The following is a 24244-nucleotide window of genomic DNA, read 5'->3' on the forward strand; positions in this document are numbered from 1 at the left end:
CTATAGATCCCCCATTTAGCATGTTATGTTTTGTGGTTAATTTTAATTAGTCATATGTTATATAATTATATACTTTTTAAATATTGCTTATCCATTATTTATGGGCCTAACAGTAAATTCATTATAATCAACACCTGCAAGTGTACACTTTGAAGAGTAAAAATGACATAGAAGGTTAGCTAATTCAACTTTATTAAAACTGCATATGGTAATCAAATTGCACTTCCAAAAGTCATACATTTGTGAGAAGAAAAACAAACAAACATATTAAACAGGGAGTGGACTAAAGTTAACTAGCATGAGCAAACATGCAAAAATCTGGCAAAGAAACGAATGAGACGACAAATCAAAAGAAAAAATAAACAGGTTTGCGAGCAGTTACAAGCATTTTTTTTCTCTGTGCGTTTCCATAAAAAAAAAAAAAAAAAAAAAAACATTAACATGCAACAAGTAGGTTTAGGTGTCGCTGCCTGTTCAATGAGTGCTGAAATCAATAAATGTTACTCATCATTAAAGTCATTTTGGCTTCATACTTTTGGCATAAAGTTAATATTTGTCATACCTGACCAGAAGATGTTCAAAAAAATGTCACATCAGATAAGGAAGTTGTAGGTTGTGTTTGATTAATTACGTATCTTATTTAACTGAGGTAAATTAAATGCAATTCTCACGTAACCTTGCTTGATGAAGAAAGAGACGGCCCAATGATCAGTTGAAATTTAAAAGGCTGATTTTCGCGCTTCAGGGCAGTGAAGAGTACATGTCGTCCAGTGGTTGTCCAGACACCCAAGGCACAACCTTAAAGGTCCCGTTCTTTGTGATCCCATGTTTCAAACTTTAGTTAGTGTGTAATGTTGTTGTTAGAGTATAAATAATATCTGTAAAATTATAAAGCTCAAAGTTCAATGCCAAGCGAGATATTTTATTTAACAGAAGTCGACTACATCAAACGGCCCGTTTGGACGGCATCCCTCTACTTCCTTCTTTAATGACGTCATTAAAACCATTTTTTGACTAACCTCCGCCCACAGGAATGCTCCCTCAACTCTACCGAAATTCGTTTATGTACTTGCGCACTTCTAATAACTTACTGTGTTTACTCAGCTCTATTTTCTGAAGTAAAACTGACGCTTCATCTTTTGTGTGATGTACAATAAACTTTATTAAACTCATCAGTATATGTTTGATCATCATTCAGACAGCAGACTTGTAGGCTATTAATAAATAATGGATACATACAAGCAGATGACAAATACGTTATAATAACCGTAATTAAACTACTAAACTATACCTGTTTCATCTCTATACAGCACTCTGACTCTGTAGGCATTATTGTCCGACTCGAACTGAACACCGTTACTGAGAGTTTCTGATATCATCATCATTCCGTGAGATGAAATTGTCCTGACAGACTGAGCGCGAGCTCATGAATCTCCGCCCCCTGTGTCGTCCAGCAGCAGCTCATTTGCATTTAAAGGGCACACACTAAAACAGCGCGTTTTTCTGAGCCCCAAAAAATTACAATTTAAACATGCTGTAAAAAATGATCTTTTGGGTATTTTGAGCTGAAACTTCACATACACACTCTGGGGACAGCAGAGACTTAATTTACATCTTGTAAAAAGGGGCATAATACGGGACCTTTAAGCAATGGCCCTGAACGGTGGTTTAATGTCAACATTGTGACAATGCTGTAACAACCTTCACCACACAAAGTAGTTATATCAACCTTTTGGCCATGTAGTTAAAACGTTGTTTGAAGGTTGGGTACGTTGTGCCAACGTTCTGTATCTGCTGGGGCAGAGGCGGCGCGGCAGCGCATAGCAGGAGCAATGCAGAAGCAGCAGTCGTTTCGCGATCGTTTCGGTGCCGAGTGTATTTTTGCCTCCTGGATCATAAATAGACCAAACGCTAACGCATGCAGTGTGAAACCGGCGTCAGAGATCTAGTTGTATTTTTTGGCAGTAACGGTAATGGCGTTATTAAGATGGGAAGAGTAATCAATTAGATTACTCGTTACTGAAAAAAGTAACGCCGTTATTCCCATCACTGCACTTCAGCACTCCTTGAACAGTAATCTTTTTTTTTTTTTTTTTTTTTTTTTTTGGAAACACACAGAGAAAAAATAAATAAATTGTAACCGCTCGCACACCTGTTTAGTTTTTCCTTTGATTTGTCTGCTATTTAGTCTTATTTGTTTCTTTGCTCCTCTGGATTTGTTGATGTTTCCTGGAATGATTCCGGTTACCGACCTTTATCGCCCGGCTTTCGATGTTTCTCTGTCTGCCACGTAACATACAGAACCCGGGTTTGTTCATGAAATGTTCTGATCTGCCTTTGCTTATTATGTTTTGTTTATTATACTTAAAATAAATTTGTAAATTCATTTTAGTTTTTTTTCTATTTCCACAAATGTATGACTTTTGGAAGTGCAATTTGATTACCATATGCAGTTTTAATAAAGTTGAATTAACGTAACCTTCTGTAATTTTTACTCTTCAAAGTGTACACTTTCAGGTGTTGATTATAATTAATTTACTGTTAATAATAATACAAATAATATTAAGGATAAACAATATTTAAAAAGTATATAATTATCTAATATCTGACTAATTAAAAATTAACCTCAAAACATAACATGTTAAATGGGGGATATCTCTAGCATAAAAAAAAAAATTGTCAGAACGTCTCTCGCATGCTGAAAGTCGCACAACAATGTTGCTACAGCCCTGTCACTTCTTACTACTTTGTTATAATGTTGCGAGCACGTAGACAGCGACGTTGCCTTAGTAGAAATGCAACGTGCCACAGACATTGCCACAACGTAAATGTTTGCTGGGTAGTTAATGGTAATTAAACACAAAGGGATAGACTTACCGCGGTAAAGAGCTAGGTGTGAAATCCCAAGATCTCTTATAATTTGTCTCTCCATGTTGTCTGGGGTGTTATGTCTACTGAAGTTTCTTGGAAAGATATTTTGCAGTATTTTGTCAGCAGAACAATCCAAAAACACACTGAATAATAGTACAACCCACTGAAGGGATGTATGTCTTTCCCTCACAGTCTCTCTTTCATTCCCTTCAAAATCAAAGATGGCGCTGGTGTGAATAAGGTCTACAGTTCGCCGGAAAACACACAGCATTCTCTCGTCATCGTCATCATTGTGCCAACTTTCGCACAGGCAAGCATCTAATTTTCTTTACACTATTTCTGATTATCTTTTTTTCTTTATAAAAATCGTTTTGATTTTTGATCAACTAAATACAAACATCCCTTGAGAAAAAGGGGTTGTTAATAATAGGTCTGACAGCTGTGTTTCATTAATGTTGCAGGCCAAAAGGCAGAGGCCTAATGGATAGCACTGGCATTGGGTCATTACATGATGATTAAAAGCATTTAATTAAATAGGTTTTATATCAAAGGCCTTTATTGTGTAACCTACAAATGCACATAAAAGGGTTTTTCACTATTTATTTTCTTTTAAAGCAGCTTTACAGAAACTCAGAACTCACACTACAATAAATACACACATGCTAAATATTATCTAGTTACACAGTAAGCCTACTGGTATTGTGTTCATTAAATAAAATAAATTATTTATGATGATTAAAATTGGAGAGCAGCACACAGTGGTCAGCACCCCTCTGGCTGGTAAGTTGGTTTGCGTGTGTGTGTGCGCATGTACGTGTGTGTGTGATGGAAACTTGACACATCATAGAACAGGAAGTTTTGCAGTTGACCTCAGACCCTGAAAAAATAAAGACCTCAGATCTTAAAATAGCTCTTATGTGACAAATATAAATCAGTGACAGTACTTATACCTGCTTGATGAATACTTTACAAATGCATACAAATTTAGTGATTCATTTCTCTCTCTCTCTCTCTCTATCTCTCTCTCTCTCTCTCTCTCTCTCTCTCTCTCTCTCTCTCTCTCTCTCTCTCTCAAAAAAAAAAAGAGACAATAATACGGGAATCCTCAGGCATTGTGTAATCAACCAAAAAATTGTTTAAACATGGTTTAAAAATGTTTTCATATGTTAAATACGTTATTGTTTCCTTTCATTTAGGTACAACATGAGGAAACTTGTGATCTTGAGTAATCATTGTGGCTTCGACACACACTGAGGCTCTTGCACAGCTCTGCAAAGAAGTGTAAACTCTTTGGGCTATACAGGAAGTAGATATGGCGGAACTTGGAGACGCTGTTTGCGTCACAACTAAGTTCAGCAGAAGAAGTATGATACACTAGATGAGACAGTCTCTAGGAGCTGGGTCGGAGACAAGACCGAGAGAAATGGAGGAGGACATTAGAAAGAAGGGAATGCTGTATCTACAACAGCAGCGGTTTGGGAAGGTAAGACAGAACATGCTTTACTTACCAGGGGTTTCGAGTTGGGGAAATGTTTAGAGACAAAATCAAAGAACGTGTTCTTTCAGCATGGATGTTTTCGAGAACAGTAATGGTCTGTCTGTAACTATTGGCTTATAGCACAAAATGAAGGTACTAAAAAGGATTAAATCAACAGGCCTGAGTGCAGGATGTAGCCGCTCTATATAATAAAGTACCACAAAATAATGAAACCAATGAATATTGTATAAACCCTTTAGTTGGATGCTTGTCTACTTTTAAATTATATCCAAATCGAAGAGCGTTCTGTTGCAAAATACTACTGGACAGTTACCCGTTCTTTATTTCCCGTGTAACACCCACAATTTTGTATGCGATTGTTTGTAAAATTGCAGAGCTGCTGTTCATATTGCAAACCAGTAGATGAAAGAATAAAATCTAAAATAATAATAGCAACAAAACGTTACCAGCAAATTTGGTTACCTACCCAAACATCAAGGTCTCATGGAAAAAAAAACAGTAATGTACTCTTGATGTTGAGTAGTAGTGCAATGAAAGCATGAAGATCAGTTCACAAGGCTATTTTCAATTGCTTTTCTTTTTTAAACCCTGGGGAACATATTGAATTGGTTGTTATTTTCATTAATATCCAATACTGAAAACTTGTCAAGGAGTGATGGAGATTTGGAGATCAGACATGCACGTCTTCATAAGGGTACAAACGTATGTGTTCTTTCAATATGCGTGTTAGTAGTGTTTAGTGTGCCAGAAATTCTATTCAAATTCCAAAGTCAATCAAATGAAAAAGATAAATATGTCATCAAAACAGTGCTTCTGTATTATACATTTGTATTGAGCTTGATGGGCTTGGTCTATAAATTTCAATTAGCTGCTTTCACTTCGCCTAATTTGAACCAAACATTTGTCGGCAAATACGCCATATCTTTAGGGCAATTACAATAAGAGAGAAATTCATGAATCATATTAAGCTCACTGGCAGTGTCATGAACAACTTCATGAACTGTGAACATGATCCACTTTAAAAAGTTCATATTCTCATCTAAAACCATTTTCACTTCATTTTGATTGATGCCACTGATAATATTGTTAGTTCCGCCATATGGGACTACAGTAGAGAATTATGGCCTGCTGGAGTCCATTAAAGTGAGCTAATGTTAGCAATAGGATCAGGGCCGTCTCTTTAGGAAACCATAAGGAGAATGTTGCATCTGTAATAGATTAAGTGTTGTTTGAGGTCATGAATTTCTCTGAAATTGTTGGTAATGTCCGTACCACAGAGATTCTCTGTACAATTCGTCTTATTCATTTCCTGAATGAGGAATCTCACACTTTAAATGCAGTCAAATGATGCACTTGTGATACAACCGTGCTTAGGCACTCGAACCAATGTTAAAGCAGTAAGAAACTCTCATCTTTTTCAGTATTCTACATTGACATGTTTTCATATTTTACCTTTGGACTTAGTTTGACTGTTTGCTTTTAAGTTAAAAAATCTTTTCCAATAAAGAAAATGCTGTCTTTATTGTAGGAAGCACTTTTTATGTGCCTTGAACCACTTCCAGTTTCACTTCCAAAGGTCAAAAACAAGCTAAATTGCAAAAATATTGGTTATACTTTGGAACGCCGACATTATAAAAACTATATTCGGTTTACTACGGGGAAGCATGGGATAATGTGTGTCAGTGGGTAAGATGTGTCACCCTAGCTGTGGATTATGTCAAGAGCTTACTCATTTAAATTACTCAGCTTACTGCTTTAAATGTGAGACAAGTTGTCATAAGACCATTTTTCTACAAGTCATATTTTTATGGCTGTAATACGTTAGATGCTTTCTTCTAATGCTGGTTGATAGTAGACATCCTGAAATATAATAAGGTCCATTAGTTTTATATCTTATTTCTTCATGCCTACAGGACAATGTAAGTAAAAGTGTCACAGTTTACATCAATTTCCATTCATCTTCTTTCTCTTTCAGAAATGGCGAAAGGTTTGGTCCGTGTTGTACCGCGAGAGCTCCTGCTCTATCTCTCGTCTTGAGTTCTTTGAGTGCAAAGATGGAACTGGCAGCACGCTGGAGAAAGCCAATCGCAAACAGGAAAACAAAAAGGTGAACAACAAACTTAGATTTTCCCTCTACTGCGTACATAAATAAGATGTGGTGAATCTGAGAGTGATGCAATTCCTTGACGTTTCACGGAACACAAACAATCAAACTCTGTGAGGGGTCATGCGCATGCCTTGTGTGTGGGTGGACATGTACAAACAATTTGCAGGAAGTACCATTACTGTCACGTTTTGTTCCTTGTTCCTCCTTCTTCTTCTTCTTCTTCTTCTGATTTTTAATGGCAGTTGGCAAACAACTTTTTAATGTGCATTACCGCCACCTTCTGAAATGGAGTGTGGATCAAACTAGCTTTACTCACAACTAATTAAATAAATAAATACATAAATATCTAATAAAATTATTAATATTAATACATTATCATTCACATCATTATTAATACAATTTTAATTACAACTAAACTCATATCCTTCTTGTGAGCCCAGTTTTTTCCAAAAAACTAAATATTGCTCTATACCCCACATGTCCTGAATTCATTTTTAATATTTCCTTCATTTCAAATCCAATTTTTCCTTTAGTTAGCCTATCTTTCAGAATCATCCTTTCCTGCTTATACCTACGACAATTAATAATTACATGTTCTAAAGTTTCACTACTATTACACTGCTTACACAACCCAGGTTCATGTTTCCCTATTCTTTTAAGCGTACTATTTAATCCAGTATGCCCAAATCTCATTGTCGAATTAATGTTGTTCCTGTTTCATGTATGTCATGTGATCCCTTGTTCAAGTCATGTGATCCTGCCATGTGTTCCCTTGTCTGATGTGTCATGTTGTCATTGGTTCATTGTTTCATTGTTTCATTGTTTACAGGTGTCCCTTGTCTAGTGGTTAGTCTTGCGTATTTAAGCCCTCATGGTTGCGCTCTTTGTCTAGTATTGAATGTTTCCTGTAATGTTGTGTATGTTTATGTTCTTGTTTTGAGTTCCATTATGGCGTTATATGTGTGCCTCGAGTAATTGTAAGTTTTGCGCACAGAGAACTATATTTTGCAAGCACATTACATTATATTTTAACCAGAAATTAACAATCGCAAAAAAAAAATTCGTTTGAGCAAAGAAAAACCCCTCTCACGCAGTTTACTCAGGTGCTCTCTCACAAACTTATTCTCTGCGCTCCTGTCAAATCCCTCTCTCTCTCTCTCTCTCAACCTCTTAATTCTGTGCGCGCTCAACTCTTGACACACACACTCGCTCGACTTGCAACAGCGTTACAAGTGTGCCACAAAATCAACCAATCGGAAAATTAAAGGTCAATTGTGATTGGCTGTTGGTCTCCAATCAAATCTCTAGTAGAACCAAAGCCCGTCTTGTAGAACTATCCATAGGTATCCATATATATCCATAAATCCATATATAATCCTTTATTATATGATATCTATGGAACTATCTACAGCATCCCGGAAGCTTACTGAAAAGAAAATCGAAAAAAATAACTGACTACAGCGAGACTAATGGATTAAAACACATTTTGGTAAGTATTTTTTTATTATTATTAACTTAAAAGTGCCTTGTTAGTTTTGTGTATTATAAATTATAATACACAAAAATAATAATTAAAATAATTATTATAATGGTGGTTTTCTTTAGATCACAGACATTACAGACATTAGCCTAATAGTTGGAGGGCAAATTTTGTTTAATTGTTCGGAAAATGTCAGTTTTAAGAGTGAGGTCATTGTGTGAGGTGACTGACAGCTCTATGTGACAGAGGAATATTATGACACTCCTCCAGATTCAGCTTATAATTTATAATGCTGTTGTGTTGCTTAACTTACAATATTATATCTCCTATTGTGACTAAAGTGGTGTGACATTTAGGTGTTGCTGTTCTGATGACATTTAGAATGCTTGAAAAGGATAAGTCAAACTAACTTTAGTCACAATAGGAGTTATAATATTGTAAGTTAAACAACACAACAGCATTATGATACACAAAACTAACAAGGCACTTTTAAGTTAATAATACAAAAAAATACTAACCAAAATGTGTTTTAATCCATTAGTCTCGCTGTAGTCGGTTTTTTTTTTTTTTCGATTTTCTTTTCATTAAGCTTCCGGGATGCTGTAGATAGTTCCATAGATATCATATAATAAAAGATTATATATGGATATCTATGGATAGTTCTACAAGACGGGCTTTGGTTCTACTAGCGATTTGATTGGAGACCAACAGCCAATCACAATTGACCTTTCATTTTCCGATTGGTTGATTTTGTGGCACACTTGTAACGCTGTTGCAAGTTGAGCAAGCTTGTGTGTCAAGAGTTGAGCGCGCACAGAATTAAGAGGTTGAGAGAGAGAGAGAGAGAGAGAGGGACTTGACAGGAGCGCAGAGAATAAGTTTGTGAGAGAGCACCTGAGTAAACTGCGTGAGAGGGGTTATTATTGCACGTTAATATGGATAATAGTCAAGTCAAGTCAAGTTTATTTATATAGCGCTTTTCACAACACAGGCTGTATCAAAGCAGCTTCACAGTAATAAATTAAAACAATACATCAATGTTTGTTTCTAGTGGAACGTCCACGTTTGGTAATGCTGATCAATAGTATCGTTGATTGATTAATTAAATTAATTATCCCCAAATATCCCCAACTGAGCAAGCCAAAGGCAACAGTGGCAAGGAACCGAAAAAACTCCATCAGGTGACCTAATGGAGAAAAAAAAACCTTGGGAGAACCCAGGCTCAGTTGGGGGCCAGTTCTCCTCTGGCGTTTATGAACTAGAGGTCAGATTTACCTGTCAGATTAAAAGTATTATATGAATGCCTGGCTGAAGAGATGCGTCTTTAATCTAGTTTTAAACTGGGAGAGCGAGTCTGAGCAACGAACAGTATCAGGAAGGCTATTCCAGAGTTTTGGAGCTAAATGTGAAAATGCTCTCCCTCCTTTGGTGGACCTAGATATCCTAGGTATGACCAAAAGCCTCGAATTTAGTGACCTTAAAGAGCGCGATGGATTATAGGGCAATAGAAGATCAGTTAAATAGACTGGAGCTAAGCCGTTTAGGGCTTTATAAGTCAGTAGCAATACCTTGTAATTAATACGGAACTTTATAGGTAACCAATGTGATGATAAAATTGGTGTTATATGATCATATTTTCTTGATCTAGTTAGAACTCTGGCGGCGGCATTTTGGACTAACTGTATCTTGTTTATTGAGGTTGCAGGACAACCAGCTAATAAAGCATTACAGTAATCTAGTCTCGATGTCATGAATGCATGAACTAACTTTTCTGCATCAGAAACAGATAGCATATTACGTAGCTTAGCAATGTTTCTAAGGTGGAAAAAGGCTGTTCTTGTAACATATGAAATATGATTTTCAAAAGACAGGTTGCAGTCTAATATAACACCCAGGTCTTTTACTGTAGAGGATGAAGTAACAGGACATCCTACTATGTTAAAGGGTTAGTTCACCCAAAAATGAAAATTCTGTCAGTAATTATTTTATGTCAGTATTTATTTTACTTTAATGAATAGTGTAATAAAGTCGTTATTTTTGTTTGTTTTTGCGCACAAAAAGTATTCTCGTCGCTTGATAAACTTAAGATTGAGCCACTGTAGTCACTTGGACTATATTAACGATCTCTTTAATAACTTTTCTGGGCCAGCAAGTTTCGGTCCCTCTGAAAGCCTATGGAGGAGTGAGACAACTCTCAGATTTAATCAAAAATATCTTAATTTATGTTCCAAAGATGAACAAAGGTCTTACGCGGTTGGAACAACATGAGGGTGAGTAATTACTGACAGAATTTTCATTTTTGGGTGAACTAACCCTTTAAAGTTGTATTGTGAGAGGTTTTGTGGGTGGTTTTTTGAACCGATGATTAGTACCTCTGTCTTGTCTGGATTTAATAAAAGAAAATTGCGCGTCATCCAATCTTTTATATCTTTAACACACTCTGTCAATTTGGATAATTTAGCGTTTTCATCTGGCGTGATGAAATATAGATTTGAGTGTCATCAGCATAACAATGGAAACTAATTCCATGTTTCCTTATAATATTTCCAAGTGGCAGCATATATATTGAGATATAATAGCAAACAAGCAAATACATTTATTGTGCACGGAATCGTTTTTTCTTTGCTCAAACGAATTTTTTTTTTTTGCGATTGTTAATTTCTGTTCAAAATATAATGTAATATGCTTGCAAAATATAGTTCTCTGTGTGCAAAACTTACAATTACTCGCTCAGGATTGAGGCACACATATAACACCATATGGTTTATGTTTGATCACGTTTTGGAATAAATTGCATTTGGGTTCTCACTACTACTTGCTTTCAGTGGACTTCAATCGTTACAATTACATATGTTCCAATTTCTGCTATGAAATATGACAAATAAATCCCAAAAATACCATCTCCCAAAAATGGGTTGTCAAAAAAATGCTATCTTCTGAAATTAAAGCATTTGGATGATGTTTATTTCTGACAAAATAAAAAATGTAAAAGAAAATGCTCACACATCAAACCACCCACCCAAATGGCAAATCTGGAGCTTATTTAAATTGTTCTGATGTGTATGAAACAGATTCGCCTTGTCAAGTTTTTGTAAGCAGTTAGTAGGCATATTGAGTATATAGGCTGTCCAAAAGTTTGAACTAAAGCACCCCCCTTCCCACATTTGCTGGAAAACATTTCAAAACATTTTTTAACCTCAATTCCCGAGTTTCTTGTTGTTTTTTTACAGGTGATAAAAATGACCGACTGCATTCGTGTTTCGGAGGCTGATGTCGAAGGCTGTCCACGGGATTGTGGACCCTTTTTGGTGGAGACAACTGAAAAGACATTTGTTTTCGCCGTTGAAACAGCTGAACTGGAGGATTGGATCCAGAAACTGTGTGAAATCGCCTTTCCGGTATTTATCACTGAATTTAAATTGTGCGATTGTCTCTTTCCAGTATTTTTTCCTGTCATAGAATATTGGTGTAACGGCTCACTTAACACCTGATTACAAACGTGTTGAGCGGTTACATCAAAGTTTCCAGGTTTTGTCCTCGCTTTTGTTCCTGGCTTTGTAACCACAGTTGTACTAAACTCTTGTTGCATGGCAGTGTAATCATAGACATTGTATGTCTAACTTCTGCCTTCAGCCAAGGCTAAAGAGATTGTTATTGCTAAAAGCTTGTCAGCTCCTTACGCTAAAATTTCTGCAGACGCAAGGATTCAAATTACAGTGGCTTGCCACTTGCTAGGGATTTTTTGTCACATCAGCAAATGTAAAAGCCCTGCAAAGCTGATCAGAAACTTGCTTGTGACTCACAGTGCTCCTTGTGCTGCTAGTTAATGCTTGTGCAAAGAAGAACAACTGTTTCCCATGAATTTTGTCTGATGTGTTTTTTCTATATTTAAAGAAGGGAAGTTGTTTTCATATCTCATTGTACCACATATTTGTGCTGTGGCTGACGGTTTTAGTTCAAATGAAGGAAGTGCATGCCAAGTAACATTGACTTAATAGATTCTAGAGGTACATAAGCTTTAATCGGATAGTTGCAACATGCAGATGAGTCAGAGTAAATGCTTCATGTCATTACATGAACTAAGAAGTAAGTTTGGAGCACTAAAGTTTGGCCTGTACTCAAAGAGTTAACCGTTACGAAAGGTTCTCTACTTATAACTTCTCATTTTATCACTCACTGCAGTACTGCAGTGTGACCCACCCGATTGTCTGACCTCACACTCTTTCAATTGAGCTAAAATGCTTTTATTAAATTCTTCTCTTTAGTTCCATATCCACTTAAACTACATTTAATGAGGGAGAATGTACATCCAGCCGGTTGTTCTCTCAAAATAACCCCCCAACAGGGTGATGAGGGGTCTTGATCAGCCTGAAGGGGGTTTATTTTGAGCGAACAACCGGCTAGATGTATATTATCCCGCTTATTACATGGCTACTTGCCACATAAGTAAACAATTAGACACCAAATATTGATCAAATATTGACAAATATTTGAGTTTAAATATTTTATTAGCTCTCTCCACGTTTAAAGAGCTAATAAACGTGGAGAGAGCAGTTGCAGTGCGGCAAGTTCAAACTAGATGGATATTTAAGAGATACGGTTTACAGTCATACCACTTATTACACAGCATTTCACCACATAATTAATTATGGAGATAAGAGATATTGATTTCAGATTAAACTGTTTTAAAATCGTACCTGTTTGTATCTTACAGTGTACAAAACAATAGTCACAAAATGGCAGCAGCTGCGTTTGTATGAAACAAGAGAGAGAGTGAGTCCACGATACTGGATGGCATAATTAAATAACTGTAAACAAAATATTGATTTGACTGAGTTTTAATATTCTATTAGCTCACCAAATGCAAAACTTCCACGAAGAAAAACTGTTCCTAGCAGGCGTATTGCACTGCTGACTTCAGTAACCAGGAAGAGCCTGCGTTATCTGCTTTGAGCGGTTGTTATCTGGGAATAACTTTCTGCTGGATGGCACTTTTGACCAATCAGAATCAAGTATTCCACAGAGACGTGTAGTAAACATTTTTAACAGACACCTGATGTAAATGTGAGAGATGCTAGAGTGGTTGCTTAAGAGGTTCTGAGTGGTTGCAATGGTGTTTTGGTCCCTAGATATGGCTGGGTTTCCTCCTGTAGACTATTGAAACATTTTTCAGATAGTTGTCCAGCAAGAATTGTGCACCATTCAGAATTGAACTGAGAATGCCTTTAAAACTCAAATTCACTGCCTGCATTTGAGGAAGTGAATTTGAGGTAGAAAATTGAGGTATTTGAGGTAGAAAACAGGATGCAGAATTGCTTACTTTGTGGCAAGCAGGCTGAGAGCCGTGGGAATGGAGCAATGCCGGCTGCGCGAGTGCTAATGAGCCCCACACCGGACTCAAGTCCCACGGAGGAGCTCCGGAAGGATAAAAGGAGGAGTGATGACAGTGAAGGATGAGAGAGGACCAGGCCTGGGACATTTATGTTAGTGTTTTTGTAGTAGTTTATGCAGCAGTCGTCCATGAGGGGCTGCCGCTTTACTTTCGTTTTGTTTATTTTATGATTAAACTTTATGTTGATCGTTCGCTGGTTCCCGTCTCCTCCTTCCCAGAGCCTTGAATATTTTTACACTTTACTTCCTGAACAAGGATGTTCACTTTTCAAACTAAATCGCAAGTGTGAAAGCACCCTTAGAGGTTTGTTCAAATCCCTAGCCTGGGAAACAATAATAGTGATGCTTGTCCAGACAGATAAGTCAGATATGAATTTCAATATTGATACTTTGCAGTCACGTGATATCTGGCGGGCAACAAACGCGGTTAGTGCATCCAATCGCACAACAACTATCTGGCATGTAGTGTAAACCTCAAAACACCAACTTTTGTATATTAAAACTGGCAACGTCCTGGCAAGATCCTTGATTAGTTTACTGGTTTTTGTTGCTAGAGAATGACGTTCTTGCCCGCCAGCCAGTACAATTGACGTCACGTGCAAAGTATCAATATGGGTCAAATCACAATACTGGTCGTGGCTTGTTGGTAAAATGGACAATTAATCAGTATTAACAGACAGAACAGAATTAATTAGGACTGTTGTTTTGTCTGTGATACTGATTAAATATCTATGTTACCAACAAGCCAAGACAATGGCTGAATCTGAAATCGCCCCCTAAACCCTCAATCCCTATTCCCTACATTAATCCACTAATACAGCAGTGAATGAAAACGAGGGAGTGAATTCGGACGGTCGTTGAGTGTATATTGGCTGCACAGTCGTTATTGCAGTGCAATGTGGGATTGAATGAGTGCACTCAATAACGTCCACTATGGTTTCGGACACCACTACAAATGGATGTCCCCTCGAATATTACCCTACATCAGGGTGCAGGGGGCGATTTCGGATTCAGCCCTGTATTATGTTTTGAACCGTATTGAAATAAACTAATGGGAATGTTGAGATTATGTATGATGTCTCAGTTTCCTCCAGCTTTTTAGCTTTTCCTAAAAAAGGCTGCTGTCTTTCAGAATTTGAATCTGAAGAGGTGCTACAGAAAGCCAACACTAAAAGCTGTGCTGTGCCTATTGAATGAGGAACACTGTGTGGAATAGAAGCGCTTGATGTAATGCATTTGGGGAAAATAATACGGCTTTATGCTATGAAGGTTTCTGTTGTGCAACATATGATCACTTTGGCACAGTTTTGGAGAGTGTTTCTTGGCTCATAATGTGGTTCCTCAACAAAGGCCATTTGTCCAAACCTCATGTGGTGAAGTTAAAGTGCATTTCAGCAAATGCAAAAAATAAAAGTGTAAAGAGAATTTCCATAGCACATACCACTGATATGACACTTGCAGATAGAGGGCTAACGGTGTGAAAAAAAGAGCATATTTTGCTGAGCTATAATTGTTGTAGCTATAATGCTATAATGGATTTTATACTGGACAATAAAGTTGCAACCTGCATTTAGTTTTTTACTTAAGTTGTGTTTCAGCACTGCTGTCTGATGGTTTGAGGTAATTCCTATGGTTGCCTGTGATCACCCCATCAGAGCTGATCAGTAATATTTCAATATAGTTAATATGCTATTATATTTTTTATTGATATTGTGAAGTAGTTTTTATAAGCATATTTTCACTTTTGTTTTTATATTAATTTTAGTTTGATATTTTAGCAATTTTTTATAGCCACATCAGTGGAAATTCTACTCGGTCATTTTTTTTTTTATTGAGTAGATATTTTTATATTACCGATAGCAGGCTTTCACTATGAGTGTTTTAGGAATGGCATTTGCAGGGAACCTTATAGTTAGCAAGGTTTGTGGCATTGTGTCTTAATATTTATACTTAGAACATGATAAATATACACAATAAAAGTGTATAAACTAAATGCATATGAAACATCTATATGATTATTTTGATAGTCTAATTAGTCTTAATTATTTTTTTTGTTTTAGCTTTATTTCAGGTAGCAATTTTAATACTTAAACATTTTGAAAACTTTAAGTTGATCTATTATCTCTATTTTATTTTATTTCAGCTTTATTTTAATGAAAGGCACAATATGTAAGATGTTTGGTTTAAAATATTCAAAAAACACTGGAACAATGTTATATATTGTGTTGACTTGTGCACTTACATTATCCCAAATGTTTCCAATAATGTTTAAATCCAGAGAAAACAGCAATTTTAACCAATGTAAAGGCCCACGTCATTGCACCACCTGTCAATGACATCATATCTGTGTTACCCTCGATTTCCGTACTTCCATGGAAACACCAAATACGCTTTAATATATTATGTGTTTAATGCAACTGTTTGGATACCTTTATCGACCTTTAAAATAATCTGCCATGTAACATTAATCATTGTTGTATAGCTCAACACGGTTAGTATTGTTTGAATCTAGTATTTTCTTGATTTACCGTAAGTAATATGTTTGTGTCCCATGAGAGTGTACTCTGTGTACTTCAGAGACAATGCCATTTTGTCAAGTGGCTAACATAATCAGAAAGTGCTTTATTTGTAGTAACAGTAATACAGCATTTTCTCCACCATACAATATATTTTAAAATCAATTGCATTCCATTTAGCAACACAAGTCATCCAGCGTTGCAAGTGGCTTTGCATGTTCGTGGTATTACCCATGGATTTGACTGTTATCAGACAATTCTTGTATATCGCGTACTCTTTGACGCTCTTTGACGCCATCAATGGTATAAAAGCCGAAGTGGGTCCAGACTTTGGACTTTTAAACGTGGCTGGGGCATCTATTATTTTACTCACACTGCTGTCCGCCATCCCGTTAAAAACAATTTTTCTTAGGCTAGTTAACTTATGTTCACGTTTCCCTCATTCAAATGTTGAGCGCCACCTCGAGGAGCCAAGAAATAGCAACGCTGGGAGCAGGGAAATCTATTTAGAGTGCCTTATTTTATTAATTAAAATATCAATATTTGCCGCCAGCATATTGATTCTCATATCGCTTGGAGAAGGACAACGATATATTGCCCTATCAATACTTTATCCCACCTCTATCTAATATCTGCACGTATTGTAGTATGATTGTTTTGACCAAGTAAAACAGCTTTGCATTTCCCCACAATTTTAATTCATCAGATAAAGTGGCCTGTATGAGTAGTAATTCAGAACTTACGGCTGTTTCATTAGAATGAAATTAAAATAATGTGAATTTAAGTGATCAAACATAACTGTAACAAAGTTTAAGTTCTAGAAAGAAGAAGCATTCACTCCAGAGGCCTTGTTCCACTACCACGGCTCTCGGCCCCACCCTGCTTCATACCACATTAACATGAATAAAACTTAATTACATTAGAATTAGAACACAGGCTCATTGGAAAAACGTACCTCTGGCAACATTTTTGCAGAACGCCAAAAACGTACCTATATGTCCATATCACTGCAGTTTCCAACAGAAATGAACTCTAGAGGCAGTAAAACAGCAAGAACTTTTAATTGTTTTCACACACAATAATGATCACAGGGCAGATTATGGATTAATAAAGACTTGTTTTCATGCGGCACCTTGCACAATATAATGTTATAACCTCAAAACACTTTTTACCATAGTGCATGATTTGTAAACAAATATATTTTGGAGTTTGAATCACTTAACCAGCTCCATATGTTTCGGTTTCACTGACGTACTAAGCTTGCTCGGTATTGCTTTCCATCGGCTGTGGAGGTAAAGATGACAGCTCCCATGAGTCCACGCTCATTCACGGCATCATCGAGCTACGTCTTTGTTATTGTTTTGAATAAGTGACCTCTAGCGGCGAAACTTACATACTGTGCCTTTAACAAAAATGCTTTCAATAGATTTATTTTTAGTGACTGATAACACTGGAGAAGATCAGTCATTCTACACCAAAATCCCCTAGACAAAAAGACATACTGTATATGCAAAATATATTTGCAAAATCAAGATAGTAGCCGATTCTTCTTTTCTGTGTTTTTGGACATAACACTAAAATCCAGGTACAAATGATGCAAACATTAAGGGCTGGTTTCACAGACAGGGCTTAGACTAAGCCAGGATTAGGCCTTAGTTCAATTAAGACATTTAAGTATACTGTAGCTTTTATAAACGTGCCTTAAAAAAACATTACTGGTGTGCATATTGAGACAAAACAATGGCAGTGACATATTTTATGTCAGTGCAAGTTGCTTTCAGTTAAAACAGACATGCATTTTAGTCTGGGACTAGACTTAAGCCTTGTCTGTGAAACAAGGGGAAAATTTCCTACCAAATCCGATGAGACCGATCAAACTATAAATCATTGATATAGACTTATCATTTCTTTGTGATGCCTGTTATAAACTGCCGTATATTTGGGTTCATTGTAGATGAGCTGGACAGAGAGAGGAGCAGTGAGAGGAAACAGTTTACATGGTGAATTTGATGATGTAACAATGGCGGACAACACCCTCTACTGCAGCAGAGAAACTGGTAAGAAAGTGTACAGAATGTACAAAAACACAATAGTTGTTTTGGAATTATTTTGTTTAGTAATTTTATGAACGAACACACTACTAAAGTAACAAAAGGAGTTGCATGTGGCACTGCTCTGGTAAAGGGAGGAGCTGGTAAAGTACCTTAAAAGGTCACACAGCCAGCTCATCTGCTAGTTTCTGTGAAAAAAGACATGCAGAAAGTCAATCTCATGGCAGGAACAGAGGTCATTTCTAACCGATTAGGTGCACCTTTTGTACACATCTGACATGCTTATGAGATTGGCTTGTTCTCTAGTCTGACACCTCTAGTTTATTTTGTGCTGTGAACATCGTGAACCAAGAGCTAACTTCTTCATTCCTCTATTACGTAGTGGAAAGTTGTGGCTCATCTTTGTTCACTTGTGGTGGAAAGAAACACAAGTGTCCGCCTTGTTTTGCAGATTGACCACCTATCTTTGTAAATGTGCAATATCCTGCTGTTCTCAAAGATGGTTCTGTACCCTATTTGACTTCCTTTACATCCGTTTTTATTTTTATTTCTTCATTAATGATGGGTAAGTGCTGTTTTTTATGGTTAATTTAGTCTTCTGTGTCATTTGGAACATTATTTTGGCTCTTTTGCAGTTACACAAAACAACAGCACTTTTTCTCATTGTGTGTGTCTCATTGTAACTGTGCATATTTTCTCCTTAATACATCAAAGCTGTGTCTGATGCAGAATCAGCTGATGTCCTCAATCAAATTATAATCCTTATTTTAAATGTGGCAATCTTTGAGGATGTTACCATGTACAGTAAGTACAGCGAGGTCCAAATTTATACAAATTTATGTTTAACTACTGTTCAAAAGTTTGTACTTAGTACTATGTACTAAGGCTTCTTATTCGATCCAAAAATACAGAAAAACAGTAATATTGTGAAATATTATAACAATTTAAAATAACTGATTTTTATTTGAATATATTTTAAAATGTGACTTATTCCTGTGATGGCAAAGCTGATTTTTTAGCATTAATACTCCGGTCTTCAGTGTCACGTGATCCTTCAGAAATCATTCTAATATACTGATTTGCTGCTCAAGAAACATTTCTTATTATTACCAAAGTTGAAAACGGTAGCTGCCTAATTTAAAAAAAAAAAATGTATTAAAAAAAAATAATGTATTATAAAATGCCCCATCTTAATTTAGCATGAGGCTGAACTTGAACTCTCCATTAAACCCTCTACTTGTTTCTTCTTCCATCTGTTCAATTAAATTGAGCAAATTGAAAAAGAGGCCAACAGACAAATGCATAAAAACAAAATAACCAAAACACATCCCTTAAAGCTCCAGTATGCGACTTTGGTATTTGACCACAAGAGGGCGCAGTTCCAACAATAACAAAGGCGAAGCTTGATGACGCTATGAAGGAGGTGACGATGGGAGATATTTAATGCGTTTTCACCATCTAGCGATATATCTACATGGAATTAATGAATCATGATCACGGATGAGGTAATTCATTCGTTTTTGTATTACCTGTATGTCTGATCGTATTATTTTATGTCATCATAATTAATGAACTGCAAGGAACGTGAAATGGTATGCTATATTATCCCGTTACAACATACAGCTATTTGTCAAATGATTTATTTGGTTAACGTTGTGCAGTTTTACGTTTTTATGGTTAATGCCGTGTTGTTTAACGTGTTCAAACCAATATCTAAAAGTAAATTTGAACGAACATTTGCAAGTAATGACTAAATATATTTTTTAACATCATATCCGATTGTATTTAATTGTACTGCCATAATCTCGGTCACCACACGTGATAAAAAGCCTTACCAAAGTACAAAGAGCAATATAACTTTGTTTATACGTGCTATTATTGACAGTTGCATGTCTTACCTGTCTCAATACACTCGCGAGAGAGTCTCTGTCAAGTCCAAGATTGACGCGCAGCTCTCTCCATCTCGAAAACGCCTGCCGATGTTTATCCGGGTTTTATTCCTCCGTTTGTCACACAGTCCGCGACTCCGCGTGTATCCGAATATTGACGCTTTCGTTTTGTTGGCACTTCAATAAAGAGTTTGTGATCCATAACAGCTATAACCATACAGTCTATGGCTATAACGCTATAACCACCACTTCCGCATTTGACCATGCGATATTCCGGTGTGGTGGGTCATATTTTTTATTTTATTAAATTTTATTCTTTGTCAGACGTCTGTATTGTTTATTGTGATAAGAAAAAAAACCTCAATAAAGTTGTTGTAAAAAAAAAAAAAATCCGGTGTGGTGGAATATCCTATCACATGGTCCACACCGGAAAAAGGGATAGAGCGGACATTACGTCACTGAGGCGCGACATTTCTTTTCCGGGACGGCCAGTTATTTAAAATCGGAACTTCTCTGAAATAAAAAATCTTTGGAGACTTTTGAGATATTGTAAGTACACAACTGGAGGAAATATATCACACTGTGCAAGTTATTTTCGGAAATTTTATTACAAAATTCCTACATATTGGAGCTTTAAGACAGAAAAGACAGATAAAAGTCCTCAGTGGACATGTTTCATATTGTGGCTCTCAGCAAGATGAGGGGAAGTCAAGAGGGGAAGTGGATAGGGCTGGGCGATATGGCTGAAAACTGTATCACGATATAAGTGTTTCATATCGGTCGATATCGATAATTATTGATTTTTTTTTATAACATATTTAAAATAAGGACCAGTCCAGGAGACAAATATATTACATTTAAAGATTTTTTATTTTAAACTTAACCTACCTCTGATTATAATCCCATCAGTTATAAAGGCAGAAATGTCAACACGACCATGGAAAACTCAAAAGTCTAAAATCACAATGAACACTTAACAATTATCTCTTAACATTAAGGTGCAAAATGAAAGAATACGTAAGAAATGCTTTATAAAGGGGTGGGCGATATGGCAAAAATATAATATTACGATTTCTTTCTATAAATTTTATAAATCTATTTCTTTCTATTTTCTATAAATTATACATTGATACTTATTAAAGCTATTAATAAAAATATTAGTCAAGAGCAGTGTGTGATTTTCTCTTTACATTTTGTTGTTTTATTAACATTAAAGGGTTAGTTCTCCTAAAAATTCTAATTTTCATAATTTACTCTCTCACGTTGTTTTAAACTCAAATAAGTTTCTTTCTTCTGTTGAAAATAAAAGTTATTTGGAAGAATGTGGGTAACCAAACAGTTGATGTACCCCAGTGACTTCCATAGTATATTTTTCTCCTATGGAAGTCAATTGGGAACCAGCTACTGTTTGGATACCACATTCTTCAAAATATTAATATTAGAAAATATTAGAAGGCAATTAATACAGGTTTGGAACAACATTAGAGTGCGTAAATAATTAGATAATTTTTATTTTTGGGTGAACTATCCCTTTAAGGACAAGCGGCAGCGCGTTTACTATTACTACTGTCTCTTTAAGAGCTGCACGCGACGCGCCTATTATACACGCATTTGACAAGCAGATTTTCTTTCAATTTTCTCAAGTTTGCTTTCACTTTAGACATATCCGACTAGTTTATGTAAACCTTGTGTGTATATAACAGTATTAGCAAAATAAGACTCGAAAGATAACTTAGTATTCAGGCGCTGGTAGACAGGCTTTTAGTGCATGTGAGCTTCACATGTATGCGCTGAGAAACGCACACGCTAGAACGCATCAGCACGCGAATAACAGAGAAACTGACGACGGTCTTGCATAATCTGCAGACGACATTGGTCTGACTATGGTCAGACTTTAAGTCAGGCGAGCTGACTTATCCTGTTTTATCTAGTTACTAGAGAGTGAGTGCCTTTGTTCATGCAGTCAAACTTGCTTTGCTGGTTTCTTCCAACGAAAAAAAAAAAAAAAAATTATCGAACGTTTTATCGAACGCATTTTTTATTGATATTGATTACGTGTCTATCGCGATACATATCGTTATCGTTTTATCGCCCAGCCCTAGAAGTGGAAGTGCAAAAACACGCATCACTAATGCAGTGCAGGTGCCAGGCAATCTGACCCATCCAGTCGAATTTCATCGGCATTTAAACACAACCCTGACTGTTTAAGCTTGGTTGATTATGTTACTATATGTGGCCGCAAATAGTGCTTAAATGATCTCTATGTCTGTCTGAGCTTCAGCGTTCTGTTGCTTTTTCCTCTTTATGAATATATCAGGCCTGGGGGAGTTTCAGATTCAGATTGTTCTGTCAAGCGACAGCAGGGTAAAGGGGTGCACAAGGAATTAGATGATCTGAAGGGAACTGTAAAACTACAGCTTTTTGTACAGTATACACATGTCAGGATTCACCATTTTTACAACAAACACAATTGATCTATTAATGAATCAATTAAAATAAATTATAAGTGAGACAAAGAAAAACTGTAAACCACATCGAATAGTAGCAGATCTCATAATATCTGAAACCACATGCCAGATTCGAAAACAGTAATTGGAGCTCAGAAAAAAATGAGGTTTACTATCACAACTTAACTACGCTAATTTATTTCTGATCTCAGATTCAACACATTGGCACATTCAATTACACTATTAGTTAATACTAGATGTTTATTGGGAATTAATCCACAGTGACGTATTTAATAATAGCAATTCATATATGTGACCCTGGATCACAAAACCAGTCATAAGTACTAGAGGTCGACCGATATGGTTTTTTTCAGGCCGATGCCGATGCCGATTTTTTTAAATCTGGATCGGCCGATGGCCGATAAATGCTGCCGATTTATTTTGGCCGATATTTAGCCGATATGTGCTTGTTTTTAACCTCTATTTGAAAGATATAATGTAAGTACACAAATAATTACTAAGATAGACAAAATTTCTCAACAAAAACATTTATTGAACACACCAATCTGAACTTGTACACTTAAATTAAAAATGTATAATGTAAAAACATTGTATAAATAATGTATAACAAATATATTAAATAAACGACACAGGTAAGAAGAAAGTAAGCTGTCAAATAAACTTTTCAATGAAAAAATAAAGTTTAGTGCACTTAGCAGCATTTATCAAACTTCTGAGAACAATAAAATAAATTAACCATTTTAACAATAGTAGTGCTGACACACAGTAGCAACCAGCAAGATTTCTTTGTTTTAGGTTTGAATAAAACTATATACAGTAAGTAACAAGTGAACACAACAAATCTTATGGCTACCTAATCATTTTAAATAAAACATTCTTGAAGTTACTAAGTGAATAAAAGTGTTTAGTGCACTTGACTTAGCAGCATTAGATATTCTGCTTTAGATATCTCCTTGTTTCTGAGGGAAGGAAGATTTGTAAACAACAATAAAAATAGTAATGTGCATAATATTATATTTAGTTTTAATCCAACTTCCAGACCCTGAGTCTTCTTCAGCCCACCCATTCTCCACTGAAAGTTCTTAGGCTAATACTCCCAGTTTAAGAGCTGCAGGTTGTAGTGCAGGAAACACAACTGCTCTGCATGTTCCCCTGTGAGCCTGCTCCTCTTCTTTCCATAGATAATCCCAATCTCACTGAATATTCTCTCGCTGGGAACAGAGGAGGGCGGTGGACAAAGGAATTTTCTTGCAAGTGGTGCTAGAAGGTGTAGGCGGGATGCATTCTGTTTCCACCATTCTAGTGGCAGACCAGTCTTTCTGTCAATCAGTGGCTCTCGGAGGTACTGATCCAGCTGCTCAGTGATGTGTTGCTCATCATTTTCTTCAGCAGGAGTTCCACCATGTGCCCCCAAAATGTTTGCGTACATCCGTTCAAGAAGACCAGAGGGACCGGGTTGTTCTTCCTCTTCCTCCTCCTCCCGTCTCCGTTTCGGATCTGATTCTTGGACTTCAGTGGTGGCTGTTTTGCACTGTTCAGACACGATGGCGTTCTCTTCTTTCACCCATTCTTTGGCCTTATTCAGTGTCTCCACTGCAAAGATCTGACCCTTATAGCGAGGATCCAGCAGCGTCGCCAGCACCAAACATCTGTTCTCCTCCATCTTTGAAAATCTCCTCTCCAAGCTTTGAAACATGGTTTCCCTGAGTGTTTTGATACCACTCGTAGTGGGACCCTCTGCCTGAAGCACCATCTTCAGCACAGCAATGCTGGGAATGATGCAGGAGATGGACGCCTCTGCCTTACTCATTTCAAAAGTCACTTCCTCAATGGGGCCCAGTGTCTCGATCAAATTTGAGATGAGGGCCCACTGGTCTGCAGTTGGGGTTGTAAACTTTCCATGTTCTCCAGCATAAATGTTCAGAGCACGCTTCTGCTCCAGCATCCTCTGCAACATGTGTAACGTGGAGTTC

At 36.6% G+C, this 24244-nt stretch overlaps 1 protein-coding gene across 2 annotated transcripts in view; it reads left to right on the forward strand.

The window, feature by feature from the left end:
- The first annotated feature begins 3957 nt into the window (after positions 1-3957).
- dok2 (docking protein 2) overlaps positions 3958-24244 on the forward strand; it is a 34864-nt gene continuing 14577 nt past the window's right edge. Inside the window, exons 1-4 of one of the 2 annotated variants that reach the window (XM_081350007.1) lie at positions 3958-4354; positions 6345-6476; positions 11187-11354; positions 17818-17920. In XM_081350007.1, the coding sequence (XP_081206133.1) occupies positions 4250-4354; positions 6345-6476; positions 11187-11354; positions 17818-17920 (508 nt within the window). In that variant the 5' untranslated portion in view covers positions 3958-4249. Of the gene's footprint in view, positions 4355-6344; positions 6477-7366; positions 7394-11186; positions 11355-17817; positions 17921-24244 lie in introns of those variants that run through there. The other variant, XM_081350008.1, reaches the window with a different exon arrangement.

Source organism: Scardinius erythrophthalmus (genome assembly GCF_964197995.2).
Source record: "Scardinius erythrophthalmus genome assembly, chromosome: 20".
In the NCBI taxonomy this organism is placed as follows: Eukaryota; Metazoa; Chordata; class Actinopteri; order Cypriniformes; family Leuciscidae; genus Scardinius; species Scardinius erythrophthalmus.